Below are 17,108 nucleotides of genomic sequence, written 5' to 3'. Positions count from 1 at the left end.
ATATTTAACCTATTACCCCATCTCCTTAAGTACAACAGGACTGACATCCTACCCATGAAAATCCCAACCACTAAGCAGAGACCCATAGGGCTACACTTGTCAGCCCACTTAGCAAAGGCACACCCTGTTACCAGAGATGCAAGGATTGCACAGTAAGCCTGTGTCTGAACCACTGAGAGCTTTAACTTAGTAGGGATCTTTCTGCCATATATACCTGTATATAAAATATGGTCCAGCACCACTTGTTAATGGTAAGTCTAAGTGCTGCACTAGAACATGCAGCTTCCAACAGACAAGAGAGCTACCAGTAATTACTATCACAAGATAAAAATACAAACAAAAATTATTTTATGATTGAAGCAAAAAGGATTAAGGGCACAGCCCAGATACCCCACCTGTACTGCCTGTACAGAAGTACAGGCCCATTCTCACATTCCCACAGAATGTGCCCATTCTCACCCCTTCCCCTTAGTCAACAATTTTGTTACATCCTATGCAAGCGAATCCTACACTCAACAGCCTTGGTAGGTAAAAGGATAAAATCTAACCCCACTTCCCCATGAGGAAGTGGGAAAAAGTGGATAAAACCGGTAGTTTCAAAGAGAAGACAAATGAGACTAAATGAGTGGCAAGTACTTAGCTATCTTGGGTCTCTGTGAAGATTCATGTTTGAGCAACTTGAGAAAGGATATACAGCTAAAGCTAGGGTCTAGACTAGAATATACAGCTCCTGTATCTCATTCTTAAGCCATAAATTCAGAGTTTCAAAGACCAGGTAGCATCACAGCAATGGCTATCCACCTCTGACCACCCACATCACAAACACCTTCCAACTTCACATCCAAGCCCACAGACCAGTCTTCTAATCTCAGACGACTTCAAAGCCTACCTACCTTGTGAGTCAGAGTGCTTAAGAAAGCTATATTTAACCTATTACCCCATCTCCTTAAGTACAACAGGACTGACATCCTACCCATGAAAATCCCAACCACTAAGCAGAGACCCATAGGGCTACACTTGTCAGCCCACTTAGCAAAGGCACACCCTGTTACCAGAGATGCAAGGATTGCACAGTAAGCCTGTGTCTGAACCACTGAGAGCTTTAACTTAGTAGGGATCTTTCTGCCATATATACCTGTATATAAAATATGGTCCAGCACCACTTGTTAATGGGTAAGTCTAAGTGCTGCACTAGAACATGCAGCTTCCAACAGACAAGAGAGCTACCAGTAATTACTATCACAAGATAAAAATACAAACAAAAATTATTTTATGATTGAAGCAAAAAGGATTAAGGGCACAGCCCAGATACCCCACCTGTACTGCCTGTACAGAAGTACAGGCCCATTCTCACATTCCCACAGAATGTGCCCATTCTCACCCCTTCCCCTTAGTCAACAATTTTGTTACATCCTATGCAAGCGAATCCTACATTCATTTCTTTGACCGTTTCCCTAATACCAAATGAACCCTAATTTTGCCCTTTGCATCCATTAATAAGCCTGTCTACATAAGCTGAAGAAACACTCCATTGTCTGCCTATTCACTTTTTTCAGGCCTCCTTTCAGAGGAAAGGTCTAGCCTTTCCTCTAACCAGCCCTCCCTCGTCTTCTTTCTTAAGAGCGCATTTTCACCCAGTCTGAGAGGATTGCATTTTGCTCATTCCTGTTTGATATATTTATTGTGAGACAGGATCATATCAGATTGAAGGCCCAGAAAACCCCATGCTGTGTACCTTGCATAAAATGTACTTTCTCTTACACCAGAAAAAGGCTTACATGACATATATTTTTAATAAATATATATCTACGGAATTTTGAAAGTAGGCAAAAAACATTATAATATCATAAGGTGGCAAGGAATACAAAAGAAGAAAAAAACCACAGTGAATAGAATCCTTTTTTATAAAAAAGAAAACTATGCTTAACACAAACTGCTTCATGAATTCTCTTTATACTTCCAGCGACACGAATTCACCATTCTGCTGACACTGTTGCTGACACTACTGAAAAAGTCACCCAAGAAGGCTCATTTTAAAATAAAATTTTACAAGGAGAGGAAATGGGGATTTGTAATGGAACATTTCCTTCTACTTAATCACAGCATCATTACTGTGATGGTATAAAGTCCACTTGGTCTTTTTAATTGATTTAATGATAAAGATGTAACATTTTTGGGCTAACTGCCACAAAGACATCCCGCTAAAAGAGAAAAATCTTAAATTATAGTTACCCAACCCCCCCCCGAAATTATTTAATACCAACAAACAAGAGATTCCTGCAGTAACTCTGTGTTTCTAATACTGCTATTAATTTTTAATACTACCTTCAGATTCCATTCACTCAAGTCACCGAGGACTTCTTAAGTATTTACAATCATCAGTCAAACAAGGAACCTTTTCAGCTCTTTGCCCTTAGAATCACGAGGTATAAACTTTCAACTTCCATACAGAAGATATTTTTAAAATGAAGAGTGCATTTCCCAGAATAATGATGCTCTAATACCAAACAGCAGCTCAGTTATTTTATGTTAAGAAACCAAAGCCCTTCTTACACAATTTCAAAGCAGCAGCTGTGACTTTGAAACTAGGAATTCATCCTGGCCACCTGCTTTAAAACTAGCCAAAATAAACGTGGTGGGATGGTTCCTGTCGATAACCATGGGATGGCAGGGTAGCACAGGTTGTTTGCTGTTAGGGCTTAGGTCCTAGAGATCACTAACTTCTCCAGGATCTCGTCTGGATAAGGACCTTAGGATCAAGCTGCATCTGAAAACTGGATTAATTATTAAGTGCTAGATTGCGGTACTGTTACTCACGAGGAGCAAAACTTCATTGCACAGCTGAGAGATATTGTTCACGGCATGCCATTCACAGCATGATGTTTTATTCCTACAGCAGATGATCCTTTTCAATCACTTGGCAAACAAAGTATTACGGTCTGGCTTGTAAGGTATTGTTTTCTTAGAAGAAAGGGTTTGTTTTGTTGGTTTGTTTTTTTTAATATACTCAAAAACATCCATAATAACAGTAAACTAAAAATGATTACTTTAAAATCTCAAAATAGCCAACTTTTTCTAGCCTTAATGAATGCACAAATATTGCAAAAACCAGTGCCCACCAATGCAACTTAGTGGAACACAAGATCTTCGCAGATTCACAACCATAGCTAACATAGCATAGTGTACCTCAGCAGATATTTCAGGGCCTAATCCTGCTCTCAGCAGAGTTAATGGAGAGTTAATGGACTTCAACAGTAAAAGAATTTGGCCCACAAAGACTCGGTCATTTCTAATTCTCAGCATTAAAAAAAAAAGTGTATTTTGCATTAACCTGAAAATAATCCCCTTCAGAAAACTACACTACAAAGTACTACAGAAGAAAAGGAAACCTTTAATATTTAAAAACATACAAACATGTTCCTAACATTTTATTTTAATATAACACTGCTAAATGGGGGGAGGGAAGGGGGGAAAAATCGGGTCACTGATAAGCGTCCTAGGTTCTTTCTACTGCTTTTTGCCCTGCTTTCCGCCTTTGCACACCCCTTGTGCAGAGGCACATTTCAGACAAAGTAACCTACTGTAACACCAGCACTGCCGAGGTGGAAATATGCTTTTCTCCTTATGGCCAGCAAAGGACCCACACCTTGATCTTCAAGGAAAAGGCTTTGGATGGTGCAACCCAAAAGGCTGCTGCAAGTTTATTTCTTTCTTTTTTTTTTTCCCCTCCCTATAAATTACGCCCCCTTTTCATTTCTATTCTTGCTCTTAAAAAAAATACATCAGGTTAAGATGAAAACTGCCCACATGACAAGTTTGTGTTTACAAGCTTAAGAGCAAGTTTCACTTGAACACAGGTCAATGCTGCTTTAAGAAAACATCACATACCAAAAAAATCACACATGGTTAGAACACATCACGAGCAGAGAGGAATTGTGGACTCAGTCTATGAGGCACCGAGCCAGCCTGAGAAGCCCTTTGAAGTTAGAAAAACATCCTCTGGTCAGAGCACATTTGTGAAACCGTGGGACAGGCGCTTTAAACAACATTCACTCCGAGATCACCTGCGGTGTGCCAGTGGATTGGCGCCTGTGTAACTTCAACAACGTAACCCTTTATATTCCACAAAGATCCCTCACTCCAAAATCTGTCCTACCAATAGCATACAGTCAAAAAACTGTGTGGCAAAACCTGCACCATTTCACCCTCTGTACAACACAGGCAGGCGGTTCCAACAGGCATATGAAGTTTGGGTAAACCCCGCTGTAAGCAGAACTTGGTCAACAGAAGAAAGGGCGCTTTACCTGGACAAAGCAGCACGGCTACAGAAGGAAGGCATCACCCTGCAAGAAGGGCCACTGCAAACCAGTGTTGCACAAAACTTACAATATAGTCTGGCGTGCAGCCGGGTATGACACAAAGTACTAATTGTACTAATTACTCACTGTTCATCACCATCATCATGAGAAGTAAGATTCTTGGCTGTGGATGGCTAAGTCCAGGTAACAGATGCTTTCCCCCCTCTCTCCTCCCTCCCTTTACAGACAGATGAGACCGAACATCGGAAGACTGCTTTTTCAGCTGAGTTACTTCCCTCCACCCAGTTCTGTCAGCTATTAGCACCCAGCCCGCTGGCATCAGTAAGCTGTGCCAACACAATTTAAAGCCAAATCCTACCCCTGATCTGGCCCGTCTCTCAGACTGGCACGCCTCTCAGAAAAGAGTCTCTGTACATATTTCTAACTGAAGTCAGAACTGGTTATCCATTCCTAATACTACTGGATATTGGAATTGATACGCAATAACAGCAGATTTTGAGTAGACCTCATGTCTACCGAGAGCGTGGAAGGAAGAAGTGTCACCCTGTCTTTGGGTTAGGGCTCCTGCTGACATTAGGAGACACTCTGACTGTACAGCAGGCCAGGACTCTTTCCTTGCTTAAAACATATCCCTAAAGGCATGACATTAGCATTTTTCTTGTCTAACCATTCTGTTCTGTATTTGACAAGCTTTCCTATTTTCCCCAATGGTGGTGAAATTCTCCTCATTTTTTGAGGAGACCAGGACTGTTGGTGTTGCCATCAGAAACACACATGAGGAGGGTCAGATTACTGTTGCAGAGCTAATAAGGGACCTCACAGACTTTTTGCTGCTCCCACAGGACACTACCCATTGTCTGTTATTCACTTACTGGCAAATCTAGGGGGCTTCCCACTGCAGTGTCTTCTGTTTCCGTCTTTCCAAAATGGGGAAAATCAGAGGTGGCTGTAGATTAAGGGTGAATTGTTCTAGCAGAGGTTTGTTCTGTGTTTAAACAGCACATGTATGTTCACTGACTAAGCACGGGCAACACCTACATGCTGCAGTCTAGCTAGTCCCTCCTCCGTAACAGCAAGTGTCCAAGGACACAGAGCTACTTCAACGTGCCGTACTTTTGACTTTCATCACACAGTTCTCACAAAAATTGATTTCATTCATTTTTTTCTAAATTGCATTTAAAAAAAAAAAAGAAACAGCACATCTGGAAAAGAGTGCCATGGTAAGGTTGATGACCAAATTCCAATGAAGTCTATGTAGCATCAATGAATACAGTACTTCCTTTCCAAATGCTGGGTTGGTTTTTTTTTTCCTTTCTTTTCTGTTAGACGTCACCATGTTTTAATCCAAGAGTGACTGCCTTTCAAAGAAAAGCCCTGTACAATAGCTTAGGCAGGAAAAGCTCTCATTTACTTCTTTATGCTCTGCATTAGTCCAGGGTTAAAGATTTTGTGTGCTTCCTATTGGTCATAAATAAACGATTAAAAACAGCCTTAGAGTAGAAGAAAAAAAAAAAAAGAGAATGAGACTGTGGTGCAATACTTTAACAAACCAACCTAATTAGATAAAACACACCTTCATACAATAAAAATGTGGTATTTTAATGGGTATTAAGCCATGCTGTGGGAATAGCCTCTCTCAAAACATGCTTTTTAAATTTATCTGCAAAATTACATTGCTAATTACAAATGGGAATTTAAGTGGCATTACAACTGGGAAGAACTTCTGTGAACCTGTCATAAAATGATCAGATAGGTAAACTGCATCTGCAGGGGAAAATACATTGCCATTCCACCAGCAATGTAGCTGCTAGATAAAAAGACTATTAGTCTCACCACTTGAACCTTCCCCCGTCCTCCACTGATGTGGCAGAGAACCCGATACAAAACCACTGAAAGCAATGAGAAGTTTCCTCTCGATTACAGCAGGGCTTTCGCATCAAAACATAACAGAGAAGTACTGCAGAATTTTTCAAGATTATAAAAAACAGACTTACCTAACTGTACTGAGTTAGTTAAAAATATACCTTTAAAAGTAATTTATTTATGGTATTCTGAAAAACTCCTTTTACATACATATCCACACCAGGAACAAGACCTTGCACATAAGCTTTGCATAAATAAAAATGGCTTTAACTGAGATAACCTATGAAGTTTATCCTCAAAATAAAATTAAATATTCAAGATGGCTAAATGAGGCACACTTTTTCCATGGGAAAATATCAAAGTATTATTTATTTTTCTGTAAGTACTTGTTTTGAAAAGCCTTTCCTCCCCACCTGGGCTTCGGCTAAAAGCCACAATCTACATTAAACAGTGTGTATGCTTTAGAAAACGACCAACCATCTTTTTTTTGAAGCAGAAGCATATGAAATTATTTGATCCACTTTTCATATAGAAAGTCTAGGGCTGACCATAAAGAAACAGGCAGGCTCCCAGTATAAACTTACCAGGATTACATCAAAGACCTTCTTCTAGGATCAGACGATTGATTTCTTCAATGCTTTTTAGAATTTCTTCCAGGATATTTTGGGTTATTGCCTTAGACCTTTGCTCAGCTGGAATGACAGATATTCTGTTTGCTAGACTATGATGTTCTCTCTTTATAGGGGAATGAGTGTCTGTAGTTTATACACACGTACGCTATGTGAACAGAGAGAGACTTGGAAAGTTCACAAGCAAAATTATTATTTATTGTTTCAAAAAGAGTAGTTTATTACTGAAACACTGATACAGGCTTAACCGCAGCATCTTATGCAATACAGAGACTGCTTGTTATTCTGTGAGCTCAGGACTGGGGCACTCTATGCTCAGAGAAAATTCCCACTCCCCCAAACAGGCATTTGTTCTTTATATGCATTTAACGCATAAGGCTTAGCTTTACAGCTACTACCTTCTTTACCAAACTCTTTTGAAACTAACCGTCCTGGAATGATAAAAGATTTTTAAGATAGGACAACAAGAAGCATCCTAGTCCTTACCTACCACTATCAAACCTTTAGAGAATCAGACAGCAAACTATCTCCAAGGGCAATGCGACACACTACCCACCATTCTCCTTCCTCCCCCAAGACAAATCTGTCACCTCCGTACCACTTATCATTCGCATCAGAGTATGGATCAAAAGATCCGAGGCTGCTCCCAAATCCCATTTCTCCTGCAAGACAGTACTTTGTTCTGTCACTTCCCTACTGAGTCTATCCCCTTATTTTATGCCTCACAGCATGTGTGGCTGCACCCCAAGATCAAACACCCATGCATGATTTTCTTTCACAGATCTTGAATCACAATGTTATACTTTAATAGGAACCTCAATATACTTAATCCCTTTAAAGCTGCCACAGTAATGCCCCCAAATGTATTAAATTCCACCCTAATCGCAAAACACAAAGTATTTCTCTCGATGGACAGTGCATAGACTGTTCTGACCACATGCCAATCCATCTCTGAGCTAAAGCAACATACACTGCCTGCATTTGTTAGCTTGAAACCCAAGGATACATGGCTGAAAATTCCAGGCATTTTAAAAGTCCTCTGCTGCAAATTTTGCTCAAAACATAACCAATCTCCTCCCACATTTTAAGGCAGGATCTCACATTCTCAAGGGATTCTCATTGCAAATGATGTAAGGGACCAGTGCCACTGGAGCCTGCATTTAAATCCAAATCCATTACAACCGAAAGCAAGACTGGTAGATGGCACTTTTGAAGGTATAAGACGACACCCTTTCACAGTCAGCTCAGTGAGTTTCAGAGTTCCACTGAATTTTCAGGTCAAGAAGGATTATCAGAGAAAATTATCAAACTCAGAGCTTTGACAAAAAGCAAAAATACTGCTTGCCCGTTAAGTCTTGTGAACAAGCATGAGGTTTTATTAACAGCAGCTTCAGATTTAAGGAACAGCTCCTTCCCATGTACATTTGGCAGGGACCTTGGTTTGAACCAGGGAACCACAGAGTCTTCCATTATCCCTGCCAAGGGGTTAGTGTGGTGGGATCTTTTAGGTGTATTTTTACAGGGCTCTTCTTGGCCATTGAGGAGCTTCTCGGGCACTGATGGCGTTTCAGTGTCCTGTGGCCGCAGTCTGGTCTTCTGAGGAGCAAAAGGATTTACTCCACCAAAAGTTTTATAGACTAAAACAATAGGATCATTTATTGCTCTACAACATACAATAGGCCACACCACACAAACAAAATCAGTGGTACTCAATTTCACAGCTGTTATAGGACCTCCCAACAAGAGACTGCATTGTTTCCTTCCTCAAACGATTAGATTCTGTATGACTAAACCAGAAGTATTTCTCACATATGATGGGCACATATCAGGTCATGTGAGACGCAGACATATAGGTATTAAGGAATCTGGCTGAACGCTGACTTGCAGATACAAGCCTGTTTGAATGCCAACCCTCATGACCAGCCAATGGACCAGTCCTTATAAAACAGCAGACATGCAGTTACATGACAGCTGTCTACGTGCAAGACTAACTATACAGGACTTTCCAACTTGAAAAAGGATGCCTCACACGTTCAGATGTGTCATCTGTATTCTGCAAATTACAAGACAAAATATATGCCATATAGCTCTGATGACAATAAATCCCGAAGTTTACAAAAAGCAAATGCACTGTATGGCTGTACCCCTTGCAGAGAGACCAGGACAGCAATAGTTGAACCTACACAAGTCATTTCCCCTCTCTCTTAGATTACGCAGTAGTAAAAGTATCTGCACCAGCACAGCCCTTTCACCACAGCTAACACCACTGGCGTTCCACCCCTGCAAGACAAATGTCATGAGATATTCCAACACAAACACGCTTTGCTGGCTCAGAAATCAGACACAATGAAGATTTTTGCATTTGGAACTTGGTTAATAATTCTTGAATGGAATACAGTCCAACTCAGTCTCCCATAGCTGTAGTTACTCTGTAGAAGTAAATACAAGCTTAGTTTCGCTGCCAATGTTGGCAGATATGACTAAATAAATTCACAGAGAAAGTCTATTTGACCATTTCTTCACATTAGTTTTTTGAACTAAAACTATACCTCATTTTCCATTAAAAGATATCTATAAATATCACATAGTCTGAAAACTCCGGAGTATTCAGAGTAACTAGTATATTAACTAGAAAAGTGGTTTAGTTACAAAAAAATACTTCAAGTATTTTGTACATTTCAACATCTACCATTTACTTTCCAACCAGGTTTTGATGTGACATTCACAAACAAAATCCATCCACAAGGATTTCTATAAAGGCCAACATCTGCAGCACAGGGAGCAATGTTCCATTTTCATTTAAATATCACCACCGAACAATTATTTCCCCAACTTTGGAAAAACTAGCTCTTATAAAGTTTCAATACCCAAGAGACTTCTCTTTCTTCTGTTCATAACCCAATTCAAAAGAAACCATAAAAGTCAACTAAGATCATCTTCTGAAGGGTGCCTACAAATAGCCACTTGCCAAGCTCCTCCTGGGTCTTATTACAGACCTCACAAAACCTACAGAAAACCCTTCTGTTAATGAATGCTGCTGTAAAGAACATTCCCATATGTCGACAATCACGTGCTACAAATTTCCCATTTTTGTTATAACCAAAGTTTTAGTGTAAAGTCTGGACTACATTATTTACATTTAAGTCATTAAAGAATATAACATACTGTTGTTACTTTTCATCCCAATTTACAGAAGAAAATGTACTCCACAGAATCACAGAATGGTTTGGGTTGGAAGGGACCTTAAAGATCACTAGTTCCAAACCCCCCTGCCGTGGGCAGGGACACCTTCCACTAGACCAGGTTGCTCAAAGCCCCGTCCAACCTGGCCTTGAACATTTCCAGGGATGGGGCATCCACAACTTCCCGGGGCAATCTGTTCCAGTGCCTCACCACCCTCATAGGGAAGAATTTCTTCCTTATATCAAATCTAAATTTACCCTCTTTCAGTTTAAAGCCATTACCCCTTGTCCTATCACTACATGCCCTTGTAAAAAGTCCCTCTCCAGCTTTCTTGTAGGCCCCCTTCAGGTACTGGAAGGCTGCAATAAGGTGTCACCCAGAGCCTTCTCCCCAGGCTGAACAACCCCAACTCTCTCAGCCTGTCTTCATAGGAGAGGTGCTCCAGCCCTCTGATCATCTTTGTGGCCCTCCTCTGGACTCACTCCAGCAGGTCCATGTCCTTCCTATGTTGGGAGCCCCAGAGCTGAACGCAGTACTCCAGGTGGGGTCTCATGAGAGCAGAGTAGAGGGGCAGAATCACCTCCCTCAACCTGATGGTCACGCTTTTTTTGAGGCAGCCCAGGATACAGTTGGCTTTCTGGGCTGCAAGCGCACATTGCCAGATCATGTTGAGCTTCTCATCAACCAACACTCCATAACCAAGGCCTTCTCATTCAGAAGAATTAAGGTTTCACTAAGCCAAGAGGGTCTATCAGTAGCCCAAGAAACATAGTTTGTATCACTTAGATGAGGATTTCACCCAGCTACTACACAGAATATGCTTCCTTCTTACAAACATCAACCTAAGTAACTCCACTTTAGAGGGGGTGGGAGAAAGAGGGCTGTTAGAGATCAAAAAAAAGTTACTTTAACAAGACTGTTTGCAGAAACTTCACGAGCCATTCAGCTTTCCAATCAACATGCCAAATTAAAAGTGCACCACATTAAATCTGAAACACCTATAAAACAAGCCCTGATGAAATACAGACTGTCTTACATCCACCTCCTCCATATGGCTCAAGCAAAGTCAACTTTTAATTTCATAACACAAAATATTTAATTTATGCTTTTCTTCATATGTCAATTTAACCTCCGGCACATAGCTTTGAAACCATGTAAGGATGCCTAACACTTTCCATATGGCAACTGAATTGTGGCTTTTAATTGCACCAACTGGTATCATTCAAGGATAATTCCCTTGGAATCCAGCTTTCTGCTACAGTATTGGCCAATTCACTAATCTCATCACCATGGCACTAATACTTTCAGAGACTCTTTGACTGTTAATATTCATATCATAATTTTCCCAAACCAGCGCTGTCAAGACATACTATGTGCACCACTGATTAAATTATCTTGGTTTGTTGGCACCAAATTTCAACACTAAATAAGATTCTGCTTCTCTCTCTTTCAATACAAAGTTTGGAAATTTTATTTTAAATGCCATACACAATATTTTGTATATCAAAATACTTTTTTTGTCATACCAATATCTGGCACTGCTGAGTGTTGTTTCTTTCAATCCTCAGGGTCAATACAAATAATTATCTATACAATATTTAAATTAATGTACTTGAAAATATTTCGGTTTAAAAAATCGCTTCAAGCAGTCACACAAGATAGCACCCAAGGAAATTTTAATTGCTCATCACCATATCAATAAGAAGGCAGTCTTTCAAATGTCATTCTACTCATGAGATGACCCCAATAGTGCTACAATTAAATCTTACAATTCAACAGCCTTTAAGTCATAGTATATACAGACCACTAAAAAAAGTCTCTTTTCTGTTTATTATTTTCCTTTTGAATGAATGACCTACCCAGCTGTGTCTTCCATAAGGCTATGTATTTTTACATGCACACACACACACATGCTATTTAACAGTGGGGGATTGGGAAGGGCTTTTTTTTTTTTTTTTAAATTTAAGAACGATTATGCTAGAGGAGCAGTGAAGTTGACACTGGCGTAGTCTCCTCTCAGCCATTCAAGGAATGCCCATTAATGTCACTGGCAGTTACAGGCACAGAACAAATGGTGAGCAAGCCCCACCTCTGAAGCGGTGATGTGCCTCAGCATTTCATACTCTGTTATTCCCAGACCAGATACGCAACTCTAATATCAATTAGGGTTGAACATGAGGATCACTAGCACTAAAGAGCCCAGCAGAAGTGGTAAGCTAAAGTCTTTACTATTTTACCTAAAATGATTACTTACAACTTGGCTCACTGTGAGCTGGTTTGAATTTTAATTAAAAATATGAGATTTTTTTCCAATCCCAAGCACAGATCTCAATGAGACGCGCAAGAGACTAGTAAAATTCCGTATTTTGAAGATAAAAGTAAATTGAACTAAGCAAATGTCATATTTAATATTTTCCCCCTCTAGCATAGACCTACTTCTCAGTGAAATAAATACATGAATATTTGCAAACAATATTGATCTCCAAAAATAGTTTGTAAAAGTAAACACACTGCATAAATTTCAACTTAAGAATTATACAGGATAATGCACAGTGTCAGAAAACCTTTCTGGGCACAAGTTAACTCATTCATAAAGTAGCAAAAGAAGTGCATTCACTTGCTCTAACAGATTTACAGCCCCAGTGGTTTCAATTAGCTCTGAAACTAGAAGATGACTCTGGACCTCATACTTTTCATGGATGCAACAAAATTCCTTTTTTCTTTAATTCTACATGATGTGGAAGGCTGCAGCCCAGCCCTCAGCCTCCACAGTAATTAAAACATTTAGAGCAGAGCAGCCCCTGCTGGGCGGGTGGCAACGGTTTAATGAGATCAGAGCTCTTAGCCCAGAACAGAAAGTTGTATACACACCAGAAGTGCGTATTTCAGATACACTCCCCTTCGCTGGGCTCATGCCTTCACTCAACAATTTACTATGAGATCCTTCTCAGGTGACTGATGCATTTGGCAATAGCTGGACACTAATTACTGTTCTTCCAGTGAATGGAGGCAGGGAGACATGACACGGACGGGACACGACAGGGACGGGACACATCAGCTGAGAAGCCTGCTCTAACCAAGAAACTCACAAAACTTCAGTTTAGGAAGAGGAAAGGTGTTGTATTCTTGAACCCTCCTTGTGTCAAACACCCCTTGAGTGAACTGACGTAAAGACCTCCCCTCCACAACTATTGTTAAGTTCAATCATTCTAGAGAGGAGCACAAATGAAATTTTATTGCTTTCCTGTATTAGTCACTCATTCCTCTTGTAAAACACTACATGAATCCACCTGAACTTCAGTATCATCTCCCCTGGATGACTAACTTCAGCAAAACAATTCAGTGTCTCTGTTCTTGAGGAAAACAGCCTTCCAACTACAACCAAGACAGAATTTTTGGCTTACAGAGAGCAATGTAAGTCAAATTTCACTATTGCATTCGAGTTCCAATCAAAATGATCCAAATCTTTGAAGTTTCCGACTTGGAAGCAACTGAGAGCTCTCCCCTCCCATCAACTTTGGAAGTACACTGGATTTCCCAAATAGGGCCCTACATACTAATGAAGTACGTCAACAAAATTCTGGTTAAGGATTCCTAGGAGGAAAATTATTTCTAAGACCATTTTTTTTTTTAAAACTCAACTGGATGTTGAGTTTAAATGAACGGAGATATTTTCATCAGTGTTTGATCTAACTCTTTCTGCCATAAGTCACAAATGCAGCAATTAGGACCTGTTTCAGGGGAAAAAACATGTTTTCACGAGAAGCCAAAAAGTTTCAGCTGTGACACAATAAAACTGTACCATTCCACAGAGCCTTGTAAACTCATTGAACATTTTAGGAGGACTTCTGAAGTAGTAAGGAGAAGAGCCCTTAGCTGATTGAAGTGCAATAGTACTACATTATTGGGGAATACACAACTGTCCCACACAACCCCCTATGACTAACCATTAGTCGAAGTGACTAGTATTTCTACACGTTGAGGTGAATGAAAAACCAAGAGGTTAGGCTACAATTCGCTCTGTATCTTGCTATAATTATACAAGAGATCAAAGAGATCTCAGAAGAGAAACAGTCATGCAATCTCAGTTATGGAGTCAATAGCTGTGACTCCATAATCCTTGTCAAAAAGACTGTACATATGGCACATCTGGTTCTAATGTAGGATTAGAAATGCACCCTTCCATATTACCAAAAGTTCATATTTTAAAGGAACTTTAATGTAGCTGTCACAGTGTGCCTGTGACAGGATGACAATTAAATTAAATCAATTAGCAGGCTATATATGCATACAGATACTACCAAATATATTAGGCAATAAATTGCAAATATTTTCAAACATTCAGACACAGCCCTATCAGGATGACAGTAAAACGCCTCATGGGAACAGTGCTTTTAAATGTACTTAAACCTATTTACAGTTTTATAATGTAGTAAAACTATAGACTAATTTTTAGTTAATGGCTTGCTAATTGCTGACCTATCATGAGGAGGACACCTTGAGTAAGAGGAGAAATACTGTTCTACTGTCATTCCAGCTGAGCAGACCTCATGGAACTGAAAACTGAAGAGTTTTGTGGATAGCAAAGTATCTTTGACAAAAGATTTTTTTCTTTTATTTTCAGAAAGCCAACTGTCTTTGTGGAAGAAAATATTTTTCAAGAAGCTAAAATCAGAGTTTTTGACCTTTAACTCTTGCATTTTAAACCCATGTTTAGTTTGGTGAGTTGAGCTTCTTTCCTAGAAAATATATATGTGAAAGGTAGAACATATCTAAAAAGCTTGATTCACAAAAATGGGGATAATGAAAAATAATATAAAGCACATGTTTTTACTCTTTGCATCTGTATCATACATGTATGTACCATTATTAATGAGAACTTTCTTTGGACACGTCTCCAAGTAAAGCACAATAAAAATCACTTCAACCAACCATACCTGCAAGCTGAACATGAACTGATTATGCTCATCAATTACAAACACTTAGATCAATATCTTAGCCCCTTCACCTTACTTCTAATGACTCCCAAACAATTTATCCTCCTCTAAATACAATACTGGTGGAATCTAAAAAGTCATCATTAGGTTTTCCCATTCTACACATCTTCTACACACTTTAATACCCCACCTAAAATGAAGTATTCTCCACTTGCGAGTTAATTTTTCCCGAGACGCGAGAAGTCCAGGCTTCTGACAATAAAACTGGTGGCTAACAAAGCAAAGAGCCTGCAGGAGGTTTGGTGGCCCTGCTCTGCTTCTGCTTTCAAAGCCACATTCCTTGCTGGGAAGCACAGATTCCAATCTCCCCATCTCTCAGGTTACTTTTCCACTGATGAAGCTTTCAGAGCTTGTTCCAAAGCTCACAGAAGTCAATAGGAGTCTTTCAGGAAACATCAATAAGCTCTGGTTCATACCCTGAAACACTATGAGGATCATACCTAAGAATTATTAAGTTTGTTTACCTCCCATCATGCCTTTTTGTTTAAGGAGGCAACCTTTAAAAAAAAAAGGCAATTTAAACATTTTCTCCAGCCCAGCTTTACACGGGAAAACTGAAGGAACAAAAAAGGGTGGAAAGTAACCAGTGTGGTACCAGCCAGGACAAGTGACATGTGCAGGAACTCTTATGGAGAAAGTCAGCCACGCATTATTAGCAAAGAGCAAATAAATAACAATATACTCTTCGGGGACTTCTCCTTTCCTGAATTCCTCTGCCAAAATGTCACAGACAAACTTGTGCACCAATCAGGGCTCATAAGCTTGTGCACATTGGCAGGGTGCTAGGCTTTTTCCAGAGATTCTCTGTTTGTTCCTGTTTGTGAAGGGTTTTGTTCCAATCGTACTGCCCAGACACTAGTGGACAGGTCCCCTTACTCCTCTGGCTTTTGTACCAGCACCAAGTTTGCTCTGCAGCTCCTAACTTCATCAAAGAACTGAAGGAAACCACCCACGGGGCAGCCCCTTGGAGCAACATTAAGGCAAAGAAAACCCTTCCTTTGCACAACCGGTCCTTGGGAGGGAGAGAGGGATGTAGAAAGAGCTTTTGGTTTTCCCTATTTCAAAAAGAAGGAGCGGGGGGGGCGGAACAGCGAGGAAGCTGACATACCCTGGCGCTGGAGAGCCTGCACACAGCCCGGTGCTGGCAGCCTTGCTGGAGTCCCGAGCTGCTGCCTCCGCTGCTGCTGCCCCCGGAGTATTTCTGCTTCCCCATCCAGTCCTCCAGCCCTTTGCGAGCCAGAGAGGCGTTCACCGCAAATTTAAAGAGACAACCCCGCCGCTGAGCCGCCCGCAGAGCCCGCCCGGCCCCCGGGGCCATCCCCGCGGCCAGCCGGGGCCGGGGCGGGCAGGCAGCGCGCAAGCCGCCGCGGAAAGTTGAGGGGAGAGGGCAGGGGGACGGGGCAGCCGCAGGGACCGGAGGAAGGCGTTCAAAGTTACTAGCAGTAAGGAGCCATCCCTACCTTCTGGACTTTCTCTGGGTTTACAAACGGCAGCTAGGCAGATCCGGAGGAAAGTGTGTGGGGGAAATAATAAAGGAAGATCATTAGACACCAGTATAAAATCACAGCAACAAACCGAGTAAAATCCGAATAAGGGGAAGGGGCTAAGGAAGTAGCAAGTGAAAGGAACTAACCATGTTTCGAGTGAAGTTTCCCCATCTCTCTGCATTGATCTGCAATTACGATTCATTTGACTGTTTTCAGTAGGGTCAGGGCTCGCTTGTTGTTATTTGTGTAGATATATAAAATCCCAGCGTGTTTAGAAATCCATGTGCTCCGCTTCTCCCTGCTAACGCACAAGCGAGATCAAATCTCAGTTCCTCTCCTGCAGCACGGTCCGGCGTCCCCCTCTCCGCTCCAGTCTTCCTCCTCTCTCCTCTCTTTCCCAAAGACAGAGGCGGTTACAAAAGACCTTACTTCACCCACCGGGGAACGTGATTGACACCTCATTGAGATTAGACCACTTGCAGGCAGCCTCCGCCTTCCCATTGGGCCGCGGCGGCAGATGAAAGGGGCGAGTGAGCCTTTTGGAGGCTCCAAAAAAAAAAAAAAAAAAGGAAGAAAGAGAAAAGAAAAAGGAGCAGCCGGGGCGCGTTTCACTTCCAGCCAGGCACGGGC

The 17,108-nt window shown here is 41.0% G+C and overlaps 1 protein-coding gene across 1 annotated transcript in view; it reads right to left on the bottom strand.

The window, feature by feature from the left end:
- NKD1 (naked cuticle homolog 1) overlaps positions 1-16,788 on the bottom strand; it is a 113,447-nt gene extending 96,659 nt beyond the window's left edge. The window contains exons 1-3 of the mRNA XM_009276716.2: positions 16,625-16,788; positions 16,448-16,484; positions 16,100-16,253 (exon numbers count right to left, since the gene is read on the bottom strand). Coding sequence (XP_009274991.1) covers positions 16,100-16,253; positions 16,448-16,484; positions 16,625-16,649 — 216 coding nt within the window. The 5' untranslated portion in view covers positions 16,650-16,788. The remainder of the gene's footprint in view (positions 1-16,099; positions 16,254-16,447; positions 16,485-16,624) is intronic.
- Between the last annotated feature and the right edge of the window lie 320 nt (positions 16,789-17,108).

The sequence above is a fragment of the Aptenodytes forsteri genome, unplaced genomic scaffold (assembly GCF_000699145.1).
Source record: "Aptenodytes forsteri isolate BGI_AS27 unplaced genomic scaffold, ASM69914v1 Scaffold33, whole genome shotgun sequence".
Lineage (NCBI taxonomy): Eukaryota > Metazoa > Chordata > Aves > Sphenisciformes > Spheniscidae > Aptenodytes > Aptenodytes forsteri.
This window is presented reverse-complemented; position numbering and strand designations above follow the sequence as displayed.